The 19,076-nt window shown below is 53.3% G+C and overlaps 6 protein-coding genes across 6 annotated transcripts; 3 read left to right on the top strand and 3 right to left on the bottom strand.

Annotated features, from left to right (window-relative positions):
- Positions 1-648: 648 nt before the first annotated feature.
- Positions 649-1,594, bottom strand: GUITHDRAFT_143464 (hypothetical protein; the record flags this gene model as incomplete). Its single annotated transcript, XM_005826387.1, has 5 exons — positions 649-714; positions 764-833; positions 877-926; positions 977-1,071; positions 1,120-1,594. The coding sequence occupies 5 exons, from the start codon at positions 1,592-1,594 to the stop codon at positions 649-651; spliced, it is 756 nt and encodes a 251-aa protein (XP_005826444.1).
- An 819-nt stretch (positions 1,595-2,413) lies between these two features.
- GUITHDRAFT_114425 (hypothetical protein) lies at positions 2,414-6,401 on the top strand (the record flags this gene model as incomplete). The annotated part of the gene is made up of 17 exons (XM_005826386.1): positions 2,414-2,607; positions 2,657-2,814; positions 2,862-3,019; positions 3,065-3,120; positions 3,173-3,230; positions 3,305-3,348; positions 3,413-3,465; positions 3,524-3,639; positions 3,691-3,724; positions 3,781-3,809; positions 4,790-5,035; positions 5,083-5,178; positions 5,223-5,279; positions 5,397-5,924; positions 5,968-6,090; positions 6,239-6,319; positions 6,369-6,401. The coding sequence occupies 17 exons, from the start codon at positions 2,414-2,416 to the stop codon at positions 6,399-6,401; spliced, it is 2,064 nt and encodes a 687-aa protein (XP_005826443.1).
- Positions 6,402-7,617: 1,216 nt separating this feature from the next.
- GUITHDRAFT_143461 (hypothetical protein) lies at positions 7,618-11,181 on the bottom strand (the record flags this gene model as incomplete). Its single annotated transcript, XM_005826385.1, has 8 exons — positions 7,618-7,872; positions 7,921-8,031; positions 8,124-9,888; positions 9,935-10,026; positions 10,259-10,339; positions 10,449-10,556; positions 10,588-10,886; positions 11,049-11,181. 8 exons carry the CDS (start codon positions 11,179-11,181, stop codon positions 7,618-7,620), a joined length of 2,844 nt encoding a protein of 947 aa, XP_005826442.1.
- A 1,416-nt stretch (positions 11,182-12,597) lies between these two features.
- GUITHDRAFT_164939 (hypothetical protein) lies at positions 12,598-15,806 on the top strand (the record flags this gene model as incomplete). The annotated part of the gene is made up of 7 exons (XM_005826384.1): positions 12,598-14,471; positions 14,507-14,998; positions 15,048-15,194; positions 15,244-15,307; positions 15,358-15,459; positions 15,508-15,636; positions 15,693-15,806. 7 exons carry the CDS (start codon positions 12,598-12,600, stop codon positions 15,804-15,806), a joined length of 2,922 nt encoding a protein of 973 aa, XP_005826441.1.
- A 92-nt stretch (positions 15,807-15,898) lies between these two features.
- GUITHDRAFT_114421 (hypothetical protein) lies at positions 15,899-17,462 on the bottom strand (the record flags this gene model as incomplete). The annotated part of the gene is made up of 8 exons (XM_005826383.1): positions 15,899-15,913; positions 15,961-16,097; positions 16,138-16,213; positions 16,319-16,423; positions 16,467-16,559; positions 16,605-16,654; positions 16,711-17,077; positions 17,400-17,462. The coding sequence occupies 8 exons, from the start codon at positions 17,460-17,462 to the stop codon at positions 15,899-15,901; spliced, it is 906 nt and encodes a 301-aa protein (XP_005826440.1).
- A 767-nt stretch (positions 17,463-18,229) lies between these two features.
- GUITHDRAFT_143458 (hypothetical protein) lies at positions 18,230-18,969 on the top strand (the record flags this gene model as incomplete). The annotated part of the gene is made up of 7 exons (XM_005826382.1): positions 18,230-18,232; positions 18,293-18,358; positions 18,416-18,474; positions 18,525-18,573; positions 18,635-18,678; positions 18,771-18,807; positions 18,874-18,969. 7 exons carry the CDS (start codon positions 18,230-18,232, stop codon positions 18,967-18,969), a joined length of 354 nt encoding a protein of 117 aa, XP_005826439.1.
- Positions 18,970-19,076: the final 107 nt, after the last annotated feature.

Genomic DNA, 19,076 nt, shown 5'->3' with positions numbered 1-19,076 from the left:
ATGTCACACTCACTCGTTGTCCTGCTCTTCCCTTCATGCTGATTCATAGAGCCGCCGGATCTCTTGCACTGAGCAAGGAAGCCGAGTTATCGGACAGCATCCGTGCTCCTGCTTTGCGGTCAGCGCGCGCGGGGATGGGGGCAGCAAACTTCATGATCACTCACTTCAGCATACTTGAAAATGCAAGGATAGCAGAAAACGTAGCCCTATCAAACCTCATCAGCACCACTTTCCTGTGAGGATCCAAGATCACCGAGGTCGAAGCTGCAGGATTCCTGCGAACTTGATTGCAGATGGTACAATGCTCCCGGCTGCTCAGCAGTTTGAGCCCATCTTCAGCAGGAGGAGGTCGAACAGGAGGAGGAGGAATGTACGCGGTCTGCGCTCAGCTTCCAGTTACAGGAGTACGATTGAAAGGCGAGTCGCAACCTCGTCCCGGACCTCCTCGTTGGTGTACCACCAGTCTGCCAGCTTTACAACGAATGCAAGGAAGAGAAGCAGAAGCTGGAAGCATGTCAGTTCACATCCTCCCTCCCTTGAGCCTGCTTGCCTTGAAGTTGTCGTTGGCAAAGTGCCAAAACTTGAAAAGCGCCCGGAGCACAAGGCGAATGGGCCTGCTAAGGCGTCAATGAGACGTCAGAGATGGATTCAGTATCGAGACATTGCATGCTTGTCTGCCCACGCAAACTGAGCTGCTCTAGCACTTCTCAGCATCTGTACACTCAATGATTAGACTGCATAAGGAGCATTGCGAGGCAATCACTTGCTCGAGCCTTATGAAATCTTCTGAAGTCATTCGCCGGAGTTTCAAGCCAAGGAGGTGAAGCCAAGGGCTGCGAAGCTGTTCATGTCTACTGACAGCTGAAGCATTTTGACCTGCTGAACGGAGTCTTGCTGAAGAGGTATCCAATCTGGTACGCCAGCACCTTCAGTTCAAGTCATGAAGCTGCTAGCCAATCCTGTTAAAGCATCATACCCATCCTTCCTTCAGAGCCTGCACCCACGGCCATACTGCTCTCGCCCAATCCAGCCAAGTCCATGCAAGGGAGGCTGGAGGCCTCCAGACACTTCCTGCTGCTACGAGTCAAAAAGACCTTCGCAGCTCTCGGCTTCCAGTACCCGCCGGCTGCCCCAGCGCCTGCGCCCACAACCTGCCTTCTACAGGCGGTTCGAAGTTGCCCGAAGGCAATGGCGCTGCCTCCAGCTCCTCGTCTTCAGGACGACGAATGAGGCTGTCGATCTTGGCCTGCACGTATGGCATGGCGACAAGGAAAATGAGCGAGAGCCGCTTCTGTCTCGCACTCGGTACCCCCCCAGCCGCCGCCTCGCGGATGAGTCCGAAGAACCCTTCCCCAGCAGAAGCATTCCGCCCTTCCATGCTCTGTCGTTCTAGGAGCAGCCGAGCGATCCCGATAACTTCTTCTCGGTAGCTCCTCACCCACCAGAACCTTCTTGACGCTCTGATGCCCCACACTCTCAGCACATGATCCAGCGCCGCCGCAGCAGCTGCCGCAAGCCTGTCGGCGCCAACGACCTCGAACAAGGAGGGGCCACCTAGTTCAGTGAGCCCTTCGAGCCGCTCCAACCCCTCCATCTCTACTCAAGGCATCATCTCTTTCTGAGCCCCGCGGCCACCAGCCTTCAGCCCCTTGACAGCATTCTGCTTCCCTCCTCGATGAAATGGCTGTTCATAGCCTTCGCTTCTTCATATCATCATGTCATGCCAGTATGTTTCTCGTAGCTTCTATCCTCGAAGGTCCTGCTGCTCCCTCCTCCTCTCTCTCTTCCAACCCTCCCGCCGCCATAAGCCTCCCAGCGGCCGCATGGCAATGCGACTGATGCGTAAATAAGCAATAAATCTAATCAATATTGTATTTAGATCAAGACATTTTCATTCGATATAGACAATATATTTACTATTAGTACATAATTTTCCTAGTAGGCAGCACATAATTGTGTTAATTGGAAAATCAGAACTTTAAATAAACTGATTATCTCTTATATAAGATATTTACATATTATTTGGTGAGCTACAGAACAATATATCTTATTAGGATATTTATCTGTTATCACGCAACAAACTTGCCTCCCGCAACTAGAGGGACCCTTAAGGGGTACCCCTACCCCGCATTTCTCTACCCCTACGGAGGTCATCATGATTTTTGAAATTAGTACCGGTACATTATATTCCTTCACCCCTTAAAATCAGTATCAAAATGAGGGTATAATAGGTGCCATGAGTGGTATGATCCAATAACAATTATGAGATACCCCTTCTTTGAATACCCCTACCCCTTTCAATCGAACCCATCCTAGACTTGTAGAAATGGCGTGATGTCTCGCGATACACCTTATACGCATCTTCACGCCATGCAGTGCGGGAGCAAGGAGCTCGCGGTGTAGAGAAGACGTCATGCCGCATGCGGCGCTGAGAGTGCTGCTTCGTTCGCCTCCTTCCCTCCTCGAGCTGCTCTTCTTCGGGCCTGTGGATGCTCGAACCCTCGACCTCCTTTCCTCCACGACGACACAGTGTCTGAAGCGATTCCTGGAGAAAGAAATCGAGATCGAGAGGAAGCAGATTCAGTCGCCGATTGTTGTCAGCATCTTGTAATATCGGTGATCGCAATGTCAAGTGGCTCACGTTTGTGTTGTCCAGACGCTTCAACCTCTCCCACTCTCCACGCCTAGACTTGTTGGACCTGTGGAACATCCTACACGTGCACTGGTTGGACGCAATCGAGCTCGAGGGCTGGAAGGTCTCGTCGATCAGTATGCGGGAAGGGAACTCAGAAGCCCACAAGAACGAAGACCGTGGTGAGCGATTTGATGCGTCGTAAAGAATTTATCTTGACCCTTGCTAGGTGCACTCCATCTCTCCTCGTCTGCACTACTTCAGAAGGCATGTTTGCCCGCAGCCTACGAAGAGTGCATCCTCGAAGAGGGCGAAGACAAGCTTGAGACCAGCGTGAAGCAGGAGGTCCAGGAAGACAGCAGAGCTTCGGGGTTACCGCTCCCAAAGGTGAAGTCAGCCTTGATGAAGCTGAGGACTGACAATCAGTTGCAGGTGGTCGAGCAGCTCGTGAAGGAAGGGACGTCGCTGCAGTGGAACTCATCATCTGGGTCCGGCAGCTCGAGCCGACTGCTTGTGTACTGACTTGAAGCTCTTGCGAAGAACTTTTGTTGTGGTCGACGGAGAGAGGTTCGAAGAGAGGTTCAAACAGCTGCGGAAGGTAAGACTCCTTCCTCTCCACCTTCTCTTCCTGCTCCTCTCCTGCTGCCTTGATTGTGAATCTGTCGATTCCAGGTGAGGCAGAAGCAGAAGGAGGGGAGCAGAGAAAGGCCTTTCAGGTTGCTGCTTCTCAAACTCTTTGTTGGAACGCGACTCGTGTCCTCCTGACCGAGTTCACGCAAGTCGTATGCACAACTTCTACGTGCTCGAGTTTGGAGATCGATGGGCGAAGACAGGTGAGGAGGTCAAGTGTTCTAGGAGCATTCCAACATTGGCGCGCGTGTTCACCTGCAGGAAGCATCTTCCGACCGAAGAGCCCCGAGTTCGTTCCCAAGATCGAGCGATGGGGAGACGGGGAGTCCCAGCCGGCCAAGAAGCACTTCAACGGTACGATGCAACAACACTGCCAGGTGAGGGTCTACATATCTCAGCCGCCTGCCATATCTGACCTGATTCGTCAGACCATGCATGACTGTGGAGTTCAACTCTTGGCTGGTAGAGGGCTGCTTGCTTGCTGCAGTATTTTATTGCTGATTATGTTGGGTTGCCAGAGCTCATGTTGAGGTCAAGAAAAGATCAAGTGCAATAGTCAAGCAACGTAGCTATGATATTCAACAAATTCTTGACCGAATCAAGAATGCAAGCGCTGGTTTCTAGATCACAAGCTCATATCTTCGTCAAGCATTCACATCTATTCCATTCCGCACACCGTGGATCTTGAACTTACCTCCCAACTGGTTCATATCGTTCTGCTCATCAAGAATTTCTCGACGAAACAAAAACATTCCTGATTGAGATAAAAAAAAACTTATCCAAACATTCCCTAATTGACATAAATCTTATCTATGAACATGGTAGAATGAGTCGTATGGTGGGAGAGCGTCAGGTTCATTCCTTCACCAGCTTTGGAATCTCGTTTGATATTCTTGACATCCTCTATTGCCTCATCTCATCTTTCATCGCCTCTGCTCTCCTCTCCTCTCCTCTGCTCTCCTCTCCTCTCCTCTCCTCTCCTCTCCTCTCCTCTCCTCTCCTCTCCTCTCCTCTCCTCTCCTCTCCTCTCCTCTCCTCTCCTCTCCTCCCCTCTCATCTCCTCTCCTCTCATCTCCATCTCTCATCAATTTCATTCATATTTTGCCCTCCTCAATTTGAATCTCGACTACCCTACCCCTAGCTCACCAAACAACCTCAAATAATTATAATATTATGAAACAATGATATTAATATTTCATTATTGACGTCATAAATTCGAAAATATTTCAACATTTGAACATACCCCTGTGCTCTCTCCCCATAATGCGGGCTTGGTCGCTCCTCCTGATCAGTGGCATCGTGATGGGCGCCTACCTCGCTCGACTCTTCCAGGCATGCTGAGACCGCAGATCTCCTCCTCTCCTCCTCTCTTCCTCCTCCTCCTCCATCTCTTGCTTCTCCTCCTACTTCCCGTCCCCTACTACTCCCCGTCCCCCTCTCCTTCCCACCCTTTCTGATACACAACCTTGACTTCCTGCTATCTTTCCTCGTTGGAATCCTCCGCTGTTTGCTGACTTTCGCGCCAAGGGAAACAAGCGCGACAGAAGTGATCAGTACAAGGTCGACGACACCAAGGCAGCAAAACAAGCAAAAGTAGAGGACAAACCCGTCGAGGAGGAGAAGCCTGTAGAGGCTCCCAAAAAGCCTGCGGAGGCTCCCCAAAAGCCTGTAGAGGATGCAAGTGCTCAGGCGCAAGACACGGCTGCCAAGGCACCGCCGAAGAAGAAGAGGCCTGATCCTAAGGATTACATGTTCTCCAAGCTGAAGGGACAGGTAGCAACCTGATCAGTCTCTTGCTTGCTCCTCACTGCCGGGAGCAGACGTGCATCAAGGTGCCTGGCACCATCAACGGCCAGATGTTTATCATCGAAGACTGCGAGGACTGTGACATCTACGTGTGCGATCATCTTGCGCAGGTTACAAGATGAAGTGTGTGTCATTAGCGTGAACGTGCGAGCAGGTGCAGATTGACTACTGCAAGGGCTGCAGAATCTTCGTTGGGCCCACAGAGAGCAGCGTAAGAGACGAATCACTGTTGATGTTGTTGTTGTTGTTGTTGAAATAATTGTTGTTGTTGTTGTTGTTGTTGTTGTTGTTGTTGTTGTTGTTGTTGTTGTGTGATGTCTGCCTCTAGATCTTCATCCGCAACTGTGAGGACTGCAAGTGTATCTTCGCATGCCAGCAGTACCGATCCAGAGAGTGCAAGAATTGCGACACCCTGCTCTTCGCCTCCACCGCCCCCGTCGTCGAGGAGTCAGTCAACATGCGCTTCGGCTGCTTTCGGTTCTTCTACGCGGATCTCGCCCGCCAGTTCACCGCCTCGAACCTTTCAGTCTTCGACAACAAGTGGAGTGAAATCTACGACTTCACGCCCAAGGACGGCAACTGGTCCTTCCTTCCGTTCGACGTCAAGTCGACCGACCTGCTGAAGCCTCTCTCCTCCCTCGGGTCCTTCGTGTCTGAGGAGGAGGACAAGGCCCACAGCGACGTGGAGGTAGTGCCCCTGACCGCTGGCAACCGCAAGCAGGACTATGCCAGCATGGCGAGAGCGTTTGTGCTGATCATGCCGTCTGCTGTGGAAGAAGGAGGCGCTATCCTCGCCAAGATGGAGGGCAAGCAGGTCCTCATGCAGACAAAGCAGATGAAGCTTGACGCGCGCAAGGTGGGGGGCAGCTGGGCAGGAGGGGGAGGTGACGTCACCCCAGGCGAAGGAGCTGATGCTCAAGTCCGGCGAGCCGGCGAAGCTCAACGAGCTGGTCAACAAGCCCTGCGTCGGGGTAGAGGTGGCGTCGGCTGATGCCCCTGGAGACATCGCCGAAGTTCTCCAGGTGAGATGAGAGGAAGAGAAACGAGCAGGAGGAGCAGGAGGTCGAGCCTGAGCGTCGGGGAGGGGAAGGAGTTGAGAGACAAGAGAGGAGGATCGTGCAAGCAAGACAAGGTCATTCCTCTCCGCTCTTCCTCTCACCGGCTGGGCAGGAGGAGAAGCATGCTGGCAAGGTCTACGTGTCAGGGAGCTCGGAAGCAGCGAGCTACGAGGTCACTCTCTTTTTCGATCAGGTGCGTTGAGCTCCTCCTGCCCCTTCGCTCGCCCTTGACAGACTCTCAGTGGAGGGACTTTGCGGGAGCCTCGCTGCATTGAGGACGGAGGAGCTGAAGGAGGTTGTAACTTATCACATCCTGTTGAAGATCATAAGAAACAGACATGTTCAATTAATTCTTAGACCATCTCCATAACGCTCCATCCTCCTCCTCCTCCTCCTCCTCCTCCTCCTCCTCCTTGTCCCCTCTGCTTTTCCTGTGCTCCCGTCCTCTCGCTCTGCTGCTTCCCTCCTCTTCCCCCATTGTCCTCTTGCGAATCTCCCTGCAGCATGCTCACCTGCAAGACATTCAGCTCAACAGTCGAGTGGTCAGACAGAGGGGAGGGAGGGAAGGAAGGAAGGGCTACCGGGACGGGCCAGGGCTCGGGAGGGTCCGGGAGGGTAGCAGCTTCAGCAAGGATGGCAGGTTTGTGCTTGCTCCATGCCATCTTCCACCTCGCCCTCGCGCACGATCGGAGGCCCCGGCGCTCCTGCTCCTACAGATCGAGAGGAGGTTAGGCATAGAGGACGGCAGAGGTTGTGTGTTGAATCATGAGGGGGGACGGAGTGGAGGCAATGGAGGAGGAGAAGTAGTCGTACAAGGTAGATGACCCGTAAGGAGGGATCGGAGTCGAGGATTGAAGTCAGCGCCTGACGAGTCAAATGCAGGAGAATTGAGTTCTGGACTGAACGCACGCTCGCTGGGGATATCAGGCACGTGTGAGTATGAAGAAAGGGAGAGGGAGGAGAGGAGGAGGAGGAGGAGGAGGAGGAATGGGGTAGATAAACGATAGTTGGGGGGGAGAGGTGGAATGGGAGCTGGAGGGCAGGGAAAACATTCGGAGGACCTGAGCGTCTCCTCTTGCCGTCCAACAAGCCGATCGCCCCGAAGAATTGTCCTCTCCCCTCGAAGCTTCCGTAGACGTAAGGACCGTGATCCTCGTTCTCCTCTCCAGCCCGACTCTGAGGCGACCGAGGCGACCGAGGCGACCGAGGCGACCGAGGCGACCGAGGCGACCGAGGCGACCGAGGAGGAGTAGCGCGGGAGGGAGAGCGAGCGGGAGGAGTTCGAGGACGATGACCTTGTACTGGAATTTCCACCTTGCCTTGCTCCCGCTTGTTTCTTTCCGCTGGGGAGTAGGAGATGTCAGATGGAGGGCGAGGAGCAGGAGCAGGAGCAGGAGCAGGAGCAGGAGCAGGAGCAGGAGCAGGAGCAGGAGCAGGAGCAGGAGCAGGAGCAGGAGCAGGAAGTTACTGTCTGCATCCTGTCTCATCGTTTCAAGATCGCACACGCCCTCCTCCCCGACGACACTCGGATGGAGGTGAAAGCTGCAGGGGATGGTGAGGAAAAAGTACAGAGGAGGAGGAGGAGGGGAACCCAAGGTCGAGAAAGGAGACGTCGCCCGATGACGGCGGGGCAGCATAGCGTCGGGCCCTCTCCGACAGCAGCTCGCATGCTCCCTCCTGTATGATGAACATCCCTTCCACCGCGTCGCCTTCCCGCAGCACAAACTCTCCTCGAGAGAAGTTGACCTGTTCGGCATGAGACGCTAGACTGCGGCAGAGCCTCTCCCTCCTCACCTTCCTCAGCCCCTGCAGGAGCATCTCCCACAACCTCTCGTCGTCGAGTCTGGGCCGCAGGAAGGGAACATGAGCAAGGAGGGAGCGGAACTCCGCCATGCAGACTCGGACCTGCGCATGGAGAGTCAAAGACGGCATCCTCCTGCTCCTGCTCCTGCTCCTGCTCCTGCTCCTGCTCCTGCTTCTGCTCCTGCTCCTCTTACCTGGAGACACAGCGGAAGCCTCTGGAGAGGAGCGAGCTCGACATGTGCCCTGCTGTGCTCCCAGTGCGTCTTGATGCTGCGGGTGATGTCGGACAGGAGGAGCGGAGGGACCTTCCTGTCACGCAGGTACCGCAGCATCTCATGGCTGTCCCGCACGAAGCTGCTCTGCCGCAGGTCGTGGGCTCGCAAGAAGAGGGCGGAGACGCGGAGGACGAGCAGGGGGAGGAGGGTGAGGCCGATGGACATCCCGAGGAAGGAGAAGACGATGGTGGAGCTGAGCTCCCCGGGGAGGTCAGGGGACCCCAAGAAAGCGATGCTCCTCAGCGTGAAGTGCAGGAAGCACAAGAAGCGCACCGAGGGCTCCCGGCTCTCCAGCGTTGACATGTCGCACGAGCTTGACCCCAGCTGGTCCCGGGCTGCCTGGGAGGCAGCAAAGAACCACATGCATGCCAGGGAGTGCAGCCACATGCAGGAGAACAGCAGCAGCTTCCCAGCTGAGACGGCCGGCCGCCAGGCGGAGCTCCGGTCCTGCAGGTCGTTGAGCAGCTCGCGCACCCGGAAGACGCGGAGGAGCTTCAGGAGCTGGACGATGCGGAGGAGGAGGCGGATGCGGAGCCGGTAGGGGCTGAAGTGGAGGCGATCGTAGGGGTCGGTCGGCATCTCGTAGACCTTTAGCAGAAGCTCAGCTGGGAGACTCGTGAGGGAGTCCATCCAGAACCATCCAGCTGTTGACCCCGGGCAGGACGGGAAGGAGAGTTGGGTCCAGCCTCTTGTGTCCTCCTGGAAGCTGATGAGGAATCGCCGGTAGTGGGACAGGAGCATCTCAAGGCCCAGGTAGTGCCTCAAGCACTGAAAGCTTGTCCTCCCCTCCTGCACCCCCGTTTTGCAGCATGAATCGCACCTGACGCTTCTGAGGAAGAGGTCGAGGACGAGGACAAGATCCTGTGCTGTGCTGAGGAGCAAGAGCCAGTCGTGGGGAGTTCGCTCCACAAGGAAACAGACAGACAAGGAGGAGGTGAAAATCGCGCACGAGGAGGCGAGGAGGAGGAGGAGGTTCCACGGGTCCCTGAAGCGCTCGATCAGCCGGACGAGGAATGTGGTGGTAGGACGCGGGTCGGCAACATTCAGCATCCATCTCTGCATCATCTTCGAGACTTTCTTCCTGCGCAGAGCTTTCTTCTCCTCCAGCACATGATATCGAATCCTCTCCCTCCTCGACCAGTCCGCCTGCGGTGTCCTGTCCCCTTCCACATGGAACATCTGCGAGCGTACCAAGACTTTGGATGCCGTGCTGCCTCCTGCCGGCCCGCTGATGCTCAACCAGCGTCGAGAGATGTCTTCTCGGTGGACCCAGCTCGTCGCTCCAATCTTCCTCCGTGATCTGAACCATGCTGTCCACGAGCCCGATGACTTGAAGGTGTCGAACACCTCGATCTCGAAGTTATGCTCCTCCTCCTCCCCTCCCTGGATAGCAAAGAAGAAGGTTCGCATGAAGCGAGGGTTCACCGAACGAGGGACGGTCTGGGTTGTGTACTGCGCCGCATCGGCGTAGCGGATGGTACAGCAGGCGTCCACCTCTTCTCCTATGCTCCCTCCTGTCCGATATGGCAGGTCGACACACTTGTCAATCGTGATGGCGAGGATGGTAAAGGAGCGACTCTTGAAGGGGATGAAGATGCTAGCCGCAGGCTCGTCCTGGCCTTCTTCCTGCGCATGTCCTGGGTCTTGCTGACTAGGGTCCTGAGACTCTGACGATTCGGGTGTGCTGTGAAGTCATAAGACAAGAGAAAAAGTATCAAGGGCGCACGAACTCGATGATCTTGTGCGAGGACTCAAGTCGCTTGTCGTACACAGCAATGGCCCCCCCTTGCTGTGACATGGCGCTTACAACAGACAAGTAACCCTAGCGAAAGTATGGTCAAGGAACGCACAGAGGGGCTAGCACGACGAAGGGCAGGATGATGGAAGGGAGAGGGAGCGGGAGAGAGCGAGAGCGAGAGCGAGAGGGGAGACGAAGTCGGAAAGGGTGAGGGAGAGCCGGAGAGAGGAAGAGAGGGAGAGCCGGAGAGCAGGAGAGCCGGAGAGCCGGAGAGTGTGAGAAGGAGAGGGGGAAGCACGCTGGCGATATCGAGCACCTTAGCATAGGGCGACAGGTTCTTCCACCTATCTACAGACCTCCTGGCAGCCAGCTGAAGCTGAGCAAGGAGACTCTGAGCCTGCACGCGACAGACATGAGAGACAGCACGCAGTCAAGATGAGGACGGAGAGACAAGACGAATGACGTTGAGACAAGACGAGTAACGTTGAGACAGGCACCCGGCTCACCTTCTCCTTCCTCGCTCTGATGCCCCTGTAGTATGACTGGATTTTACGCGCGGCTCGGTCCCTGTGATCATGCTCTTGGATCTGTTGCCCCGACATTGTTAGAACGCCCTGCTGACATGAACATCGAGGACTCGCTTACATAGTCGAGGATGGGAGGCTCTTTCTCGAACCATCTCAGCACTGCACGGACTGGAAACTCCACCAGGTAGCAGTCTTCGTCGTCCAGCACTGTTGCAGTATCCTTCCTCCTGTGGCAACCATCCACTCCTCTGCCCACCAGGAGCACCTCTTCGCTCAAGCACGATCCCGCCCCGCATGTCCGAGCATTCGCTCCCTCGAGTGTCTCTTGCCCCAGTGGGGAACCAGTCAAACGAACCCTTCCGCTTGCGATGATCATGAAAGAATCGCTGCTCTCGCCCTTGTTGAAGACGCGCTCTCCTGCCATTATTCGAATTCCTATTCCTTGTCGTCCAATCTCGCGTGCGAACCTCCCAATTCTTCTTGAGGCCTCTCCTCCCCTTCCCCAGAGAAACCTTAACACCTTTCTCCTCCTCTCCTCTTCGCTGATTTCCCAAGATTTCCAACCATGCAGCTCATTACCTTGCTTCATTCTATTATCTCGATCATATGGCTGATATCCTAGTCTTGGCACCTCTCTTCCCTTCTCTTCCTCCTTGTCCTCCTCTTCCCCATGATGTCCATCCCTGCTCCCAATCTCCTGCCGCACCTCCATTGTCGCAAGTCAATCAACTGATCTCCAACACCCTCAGTACCCCCACTCTTGATACCCTAAGTACCCACCCTGCTGGTTCAATTTTTCACCACCATGCTTTTCATTATAAATTAGACCGGTACATATGACCTCACCTACTCAATGATGGATGAAAATACGGGTAGGTAGGGTATCTGTTGCTAGTACCCCCTTTTGACACGTGATAATCACCCCACCTTTAGTGCATTACCCTACCCTACGAAGGAGTGATCAGGGAGAGTCAAAAGAAGGGGTGAGTTGGATCAATGATATGGGGGTAGTATGTTCAAGCCCAAACCGAGAGGAGGGTAGGGGTACTTGTTTTCTCCTCTGTACCGGTGAATAATCCCTCACGAGACGTGCAACAAGGACACGGGGGTAGTAGAGAATGTTGGGAAGGACCGGTGAGGAATCCATTCTGGGGTAGGGTGATTATAGAACGTCGCTCAGGCATTCAAATTTTGAAAATGAGTGAGGTGGGTAGGGGTAGTGATTTGCTTAATAAAAAGACCCACTTTTTTGTAGTAGATAGAAGGGGTCTAAAGTCAAAATATGGGGTGGGGGTAGGTACGGGTGGTGAGAATTTTCTTTTTTGAGGATGAGGTGTCCTTGAAGGACCCCCACCCCACCCTCATTGTAGGACCCTCATTTTGAACATCCCATCTACCGGTGGTAGTCACGCTTCAAATGGCGGGAGAGCGCGGGATGTCCGTAGGGAGGATGGGGCAGGGAGGAGAGGGAGGAGCAGGAGCAGGAGAGCGGGAAGAGGAGTTGAATGAAGTGAGAGACGTACATTGGTCGATGAGATTAGCTGAGATGATCGAAGTGAAGGAAGAACAAGGCATGATCTTGTACGAGGATCTTACGATGCAGCCTCCTGCTGAGGGTTGCAAGCAGTGAAGAGGTGACGGCATTGTGAGGGGAAAGATGATCGACAAGAAATTCAAAGAAAAATGAAGACGCGATTTGTGGTAGAAAGTTTCATTCACGTACACACAAGTGAGGAAGAAGTCAATGGTTGGCAGCAGCACAAAATATGTTTGTGTCACCCACAAAGCACTTCTTTCCTTGTTGCTTTCTTCGTGTGCTATGTGCCGTCATTAACACAGACCTGCTTGACTTTGAAATACATGCATATGAGCTGATGCAGGAAGGAGACTCCTATTCCTCGAACGAAACTGTGTTATATTGATATTTGAAATTTCATATCAGTGTTCGATTTGTCTCTATGCTCATATGCATCAGTTCTTGATCAAAGATAGTGTTACCTGTTGATCATATCAAAGTCTGCTGCGTGACTCACTCGTTTGCTGACAGGACAAAGCTTCAGTAAACACCCTTCATCATTCTCGTCTTGTTCTGACAGACAAAAAGGGAGCGGGTCAGGGGTTCTGAAGGATGAATCCTACACCTGAGAACCTACAGCATCTAGCAAACTTTCTTGGACAGACTTTGTCTCCGGACCCAACTGCTAGGAAGGGAGCAGAAGCGCAGCTGAATCAAGCCAAAGTACAGCCTGGATACCCTCTGCTCCTGTTGAGACTAGTTGGTGCCTCCGAGCCTGCTGCTGAGATTCGGCTTCAAGGTGCAATCCAGCTGAAGAACTTGATCAATAACCACTGGATTGCTAGCGAGAGTCATGATTTCTCTATCTCGGACGCTGATAAGGCTGCTGTCAAGGCCGAGATCGTGTCGGCTAGTATGACTGTGCCTGAGAAATTGCAGCCTTTCTTGTCTGAATCTTTGAGCACGATCTGCAATGCTGACTTCCCTCTTGATCAAAAGTGGCCCGAGCTCTTGCCGCAGCTCATGTCGAATCTGGACAGCGACAATCCAGCAGTTGCTGTTGCAACCTTAAAGATTATCCATGCTATCGCGCAGAAGTATGTGACTGCCTCTCACACGGACGAACTGTGGGCTGAAATCAAAGCAGTCTTGGCACTTCACGAAAGGCTTCTCAGGACACACTCGAGCTGTCTGGCCATGGTACAACAACAATCCGGAAACAAAGCCATTCTGGAGGTCCTTTTTCAGACGCTTGAACTCCTGGCTCGCATCTTTTACGATTTGAACTACCAAGATATCCCAGAGGTGTTTGAGGACAACTTGGATGTGTGGATGCAAGGGTTTCACCAACTTCTAAACCTTCCAGATCCTGTGAAAGCTCTCTTCAACGATAATGACGAGAAGCTCTCTTCACTCTACCAGATGCAACGAGCCATCTGCGAGGCCCTGCATCTGTATGCTGACAAGTACATCGTCATTGTGGATGACTCGGATCGAGGCTCAAGGCCCGATGAAAGACCGGTCTTCCAGAAGCACCTTGGAACCTTTGTGGAAGATGTTTGGGCGCTCTTGACGCATCTCGGTGTTCAATATCAATTCGATCAGCTGGCTGCTGCCGCCATCAGGTTCTTGTCCTCGGTGTTGAAAGGCACGCACTACACCTTCTTCCAACCAGCGCACCTGCAGAGCATTGTGAACAATGTCGTCGTGCCTGGACTGCGCATTCGTGAAAGCGATGAAGAAGATTTTGAAGACAACCCCTTGGAGTATATGCAACGCGACCTGGAAGGTGGAGTCACAGACACAAGGAGGGGAGTGACATGTGAGTTGGTGAATGCAATGTGTATTCACTTTGAAGCGCCTACTTCGCAACTTTGCATGACTGAGATAGAATCAGCTCTGAATCAGTACCAGGCAGATAACAGCAAGTGGAAGGCAAAAGATGCCGCAATCTATCTGTTCATCGCCTTGGCTGTCAAGGCTGAGACAAAAGCAGGAGGTGTTGTGATGATCAACCCGCACGTTGACATCGTTTCGTTCTTTCAGCGTTATGTCCTTCCAGATTTGCAAGCTGTGACTGCAGCGAACGTCTCTAAGAATCCAATTCTTATGGCGGACTTGCTCAAGTTTCTGCTTATCTTCCGAAACCAGCTTCCTAAGGAGGCCTATGCAGTCATGTTTCCTATTTTGAATGTCCTCTTGACTTCGCAAGACTGCATCGTCCACACCTACGCAGCATGTTGCTTGGAGAAGATGCTGACTGTCAAGGATGGAGAAGTTCCCAGGGTGGGCAGGGTGGAGCTGCAGCCCATGTTGCAGCCGTTTTTGACCAACTTGTTCGCTGCCCTCAACCATACTGCGTCAAAGGAGAATCCCCACATCATGAAGTGTGTCATGAGGATGATCAACGTGGCTCAGGCTGATGTTGTCACGGTTGCTGCTCTGCTGGCCGGAAAGCTAACTGAAATTTTGAGCGACCTGTGCAAGTCTTTCCAGCAGAACATTGCTCCGAAGAATCCAGCGTTTCATCATTACATCTTGAGACGTTAGCAGGAGTTATCAAGCAAATATGCGTCGCTGGTGACGTCAACGCTGTCAATGCGATGGAAGGAATGTTGTTGCCACCGTTCAAGATGGTCATGGAGCAAGACATTACTGAATTCCAGCCTTACTTTGTTCAACTGGTGGCGCAACTGCTCGAGAAGCGACCTGCCCCGATCCCGGAAGTCTATGTTCAAACCCTGCCTATTCTTTTGCAACAACCAGTGTGGGCATCAAAGGCCAATCAACCTGCATTGAGCCGACTGATCAAAGCCTACATCAATCGCATTACCGACGTCATTATCGCTAACCAGGCTTTGTTCCATCAAATACTTGGCCTTATACAATTTTTGATGATGTCGAAGATGACAGATAACTATGCTTTTGGTATTCTGAACTCGATCCTTTGCCATGTTCCGTCAAGCAAGTATCCCGAATTCTTGCCTGTGTTGACAAATGCTGCTCTGGATAGGTCAGCCCATCACTGACTTCGTGAATTAAGTACTGACAGGGCGTGATAGGTTCCAAAAGCTTCCACAAGCTAGCAACGGAAAGTTCTTGCGTGGCTTGATAGTCTTTTTCAGCCTGTACATCGCTAAGCATGGACCCGAGATGTTGCTGGACCAACTTGAATCAACTCAGGCTGGTCTCATGGAGCAGTTCTTGACGTGAGCCTGTGGGGAAACACTCGACACCATCTGACGATTTTCGCTGCAGTCACGTCTGGGTTCCCAAGTTAAATCAAGTTGTCAACGACTCAATTGATAAGAAAGTTTGCCAGGTGTCAACTGTTGGTGCGTGTAGGTGCGAGTTGTGTGACACTGTTTCTAGATCGGTATGTGCAGACTATTATGTGAAAGCCCAAGGGCACACAAGTATGGGTGCTGGGCCACTGCCATGGATGCAGTATGTAAATCTTTACAGAACAATCGGGTGATGCATGTTGAATCAAACGGCGCTGTTGTTGACATCTATGGGCAGGGGGGTATTCATATGAACAACAATGTTGAAGACGATGTGGACTTTGAATTCTTGGTCAGCTACAACAACTCATCCTTCATGGCGCTACACAACGCAGCGCAGGACAAGGCAGCCACTGACCCTCTCCCGGTATGCTGCTCTCGCTATTATGGAGTTGTGAGCAAGTGTGGCTCACTAGCATGCAGGATGTCCCGGACGCTGGGAGGTTTGTGATCGAGAAGCTGCAGCAAACAGCCTCGCAGGCTCCCAACTTGGCTCCCACGATCCAGACTTTGGCTCAGCAGTACCAACTTTCATGATGCATGCAATAAAACCCGTTTAACATGGCCCAGCGACGGTGACCCCGGGAGTTGGAGTTCAAGTCTTGGATGTGGCACGAGCGGTAGTCAAATCAGTTTTCAATCAACTGAGACTAGAGCAAATAAGGGTATGGTCCCACGAGTAACTGAGTACTTGCTTTCCAGCGGAAATTGTACAGAGACCGCGAACATAGTCCTTGTGCTTGTAGACCAAGGAAGGTTTCAAGTCGGCACTGTCAGCCCTCGTGTACTTGACAGCGCAATCATCCCCAGCAGAGACGATGCCAGCACCTGTACAGACAAGCCAGCAGATGTCAGACAAGAGGCGCACCCCGCGATCCCACTGAACCTGCTGGTACGATACGCCGGACACTGTCGTCATGGGCCTTGAAAGTCGAGCAGGCCTTCTATTGAGCAACGCATCAGCCACTGTCATCCTTCCTCCTGCTCCTGTCCCTCCCCATCCCTCCTGCTCCTGTCCTCCCCCGCTCCCTCCTGCTCGCTGGCCGAACCTGAAGGTCCCTGGCGTCGTAGATGATAACCTTGCCCTCCTCTGAACCCACTGCTATCTGCATGCTGGCATTCTTGAGCCAGGACAAGCAGAAGAGAGGGTGGTTCTGGGGCCAAGTCAAGGCAGGGCTGACTGGGGGAGCAACGGACCTGGTTTTCTGACGTCATCACGCTCGCGCCGCCTCCACTTGTTCGATCATCCCAAAGTCGGAGAGTCCCGTCCTGCCCAACACTCGCCAGCACCTGATCGTGTGGTGAGGGGGGAACAAGCAGAGATCCGATACCCACATGCTCGTCATCAGGGTGAAACTCCACATCCCACACAGCCGCGTTGTGACCTGCGCGTCACGTCACCTCCTCCTCTCGAGCAAGGTAGCGAGGCAGCAAGTAGGACCTGAGAAGGTCGAGAGGCTTCCGGACTCTCCGCTCACAGCAAGGCTCCATGTCTTGACGCTGCCATCGGCACTTGCGCTGGCAAGCTTGCCAGATGTAGACAGGCAGGGGCCCACGGAGGTGACCATGTCGTCATGCTCTGCGAGGATGTGTAGAGGTCGCCATCCTTCCACACCCATGGACGAGGACTCAAGGACTAGCACGTTTCCGTCATCGCATGCGACGCCGATGTGCGACTTTGAGCCGACGAAGGCAACATCGGAGACGCCGCAGGGGAGTTGACAAGTCCTCCTGCTCTTGTCCTTTGCCAGAAAGGTTACGCTCCCATCCCACTGATTCCCAAACAGCTTCGAAGTTCCGAGGTAAACCTACCCAAAGAAAGTGAGTTTGACAGGGAGGAGGGACTTCGTAGCCAGCGCTGTCAGAAGCAGAGGATATAATCCAGCCCCATCCAAAATCCTCACTCGAACGATTCTTGTTGTTGTCAACTACTATCCTCTCACCGCAGATAGCCTCGTCTTCACTTTGCTATCACACCGTCATCTGCGAACCATTCCTACCTGAATAGCCTCATCCTCCCTCCTATCTCCTTTCCATCATCACTCCTTCCCACTCTTCTCCTTCCACTCCGTCTTCCTCCCCTCCCCACCCCTCCTCCTCTTCTGCTCATACACGCATGTGCATTCTTACCTCTTCTCCTTCCTCGTCTGCTGCCACCGCGTCCCCTGCACCATCGCCTTTCGCCCACTCCATCACGAGCCTGCAATTTCCCCTTTCTCCCTACCCACCCACCCCTTTACCCACAGAACACCACCCTACATGATGTACCACCCCCTTGACACATTCTCAACCAAGAACTGATAACCCCCAAAATATACTATCAAATAACCCCTTCTAAACCACAAATAAAGTACCCCTACCCTATTTATAACAGCCCACCCTCCTGGTGTTAGGTAAGAATAGTGAGGCGGGCTCGGGCCGCGGCCGATGGCGGATTCGTAGTTCCAACGACATGGACGGTAAGGGAGGAGGAGGACCGGGCGGAGGAGGAGGAGCTCGAAGAGGAGTATGAGAGTGGGAGAGGGGAGAGACAGAGAGCAGGGCGTGATAGTATGGGAATGGGGCAGCGGGTCGAGGGGTGCGGGAAGTTGAGAAGTGGGAATGGCGGAGGTGGGAAAGAATGGTCACAAGGAAGGGAAGAGAGGGGTAGATCGATGGGCGATACTGAGAATCACTCTATTACTCAGTATCTAATATTCCTCCTCTTATTTTCCGTTTCCACCGATTCGAAAGATGCCTGATAAATATCCTCCCCTGTCCCAAGAGCACCTGCCCGTAGTTTCTAGAGGCTCCTTCCCCACCGACTTTTCTCTACTGGCCATTTCTTGCTCTCTGCGTTCAACTCTCTAAAGAAGAATCTTGATCTAGCTCCCTGGGTTCTTGCATCGCTGCACTCCCTGAAAACGCAGCTCGAAGCTGAAGTGAACGAGATAGATGCCGACCTGTGCAAAGCAAAAGCGATGGTGAGAAGACGACGATAGGTGGCATCTGTTGAGTTGTGTGCTGACGATGAACATGTCAAGGTGAATAGACATGGACAAGAGCTCGAACAACCGAAAGAGTTTCTTGAAAGACTCCTGGCAATGAAGGTATTACATCTCTCGCTACATCTGTTTGCTCTTCCTCCTGTGACGAATTCTGCACAGATTGCAAAACTCCAGCAGACGATTGACAGTCTGCACGCCTTGTCTTCATCATACGACAAGTCTGCATCTCCATAATCTCGTGCAATCCAAGTGACTTGGTCGGGGACAGGGGAACTGCGCTGCTTTCTGAGCTCCAGACCACAACCCCTCCGAGGCCGGTACATCCTCCACCTCATGTGCTTGTCAACTGATTTCTGTCGCTCCCGCGTGGTTCATCAGCATGGCCCGATGTCTACGTTGATGTCGAGTGGGGTGGATGGAAGGTGGGTGCATCCTGGAGTCCTGCTGGACCAGACTTCTCCCCTCTCTCCTCTTCTTACTTAATCCTCTTCATCATGGTGAACTTTGGCTCCAGGTTGCGATTCGTCACAACGAGCAGCCCGATCCTGCAGGTGATAGAGGGTGTCTTCTGCTCCTTTGTGCGCCCGATGCTGCGTCTCTGACACTCTGCCCCAAAGTTTGCAAACCGTCCGGACATTCAAGCGATCGGTAGCAGTGGAAAGCCTCTCAGGGTTCCGATGACCGGCGATGAAGACGACGACGACGACGAATGAGAGGAACTTGTGAGGGCGAGATGAAGCTTCGGAGACTTATCAGCCCTGAAGGCTACTAGCGGCTCACGGCGCGATGATCCGACGACTCTGCTGCTGGATCAGTGTGA

The sequence above is a fragment of the Guillardia theta genome (genome assembly GCF_000315625.1).
Source record: "Guillardia theta CCMP2712 unplaced genomic scaffold GUITHscaffold_75, whole genome shotgun sequence".
Lineage (NCBI taxonomy): Eukaryota > Cryptophyceae > Pyrenomonadales > Geminigeraceae > Guillardia > Guillardia theta.
This window is presented reverse-complemented; position numbering and strand designations above follow the sequence as displayed.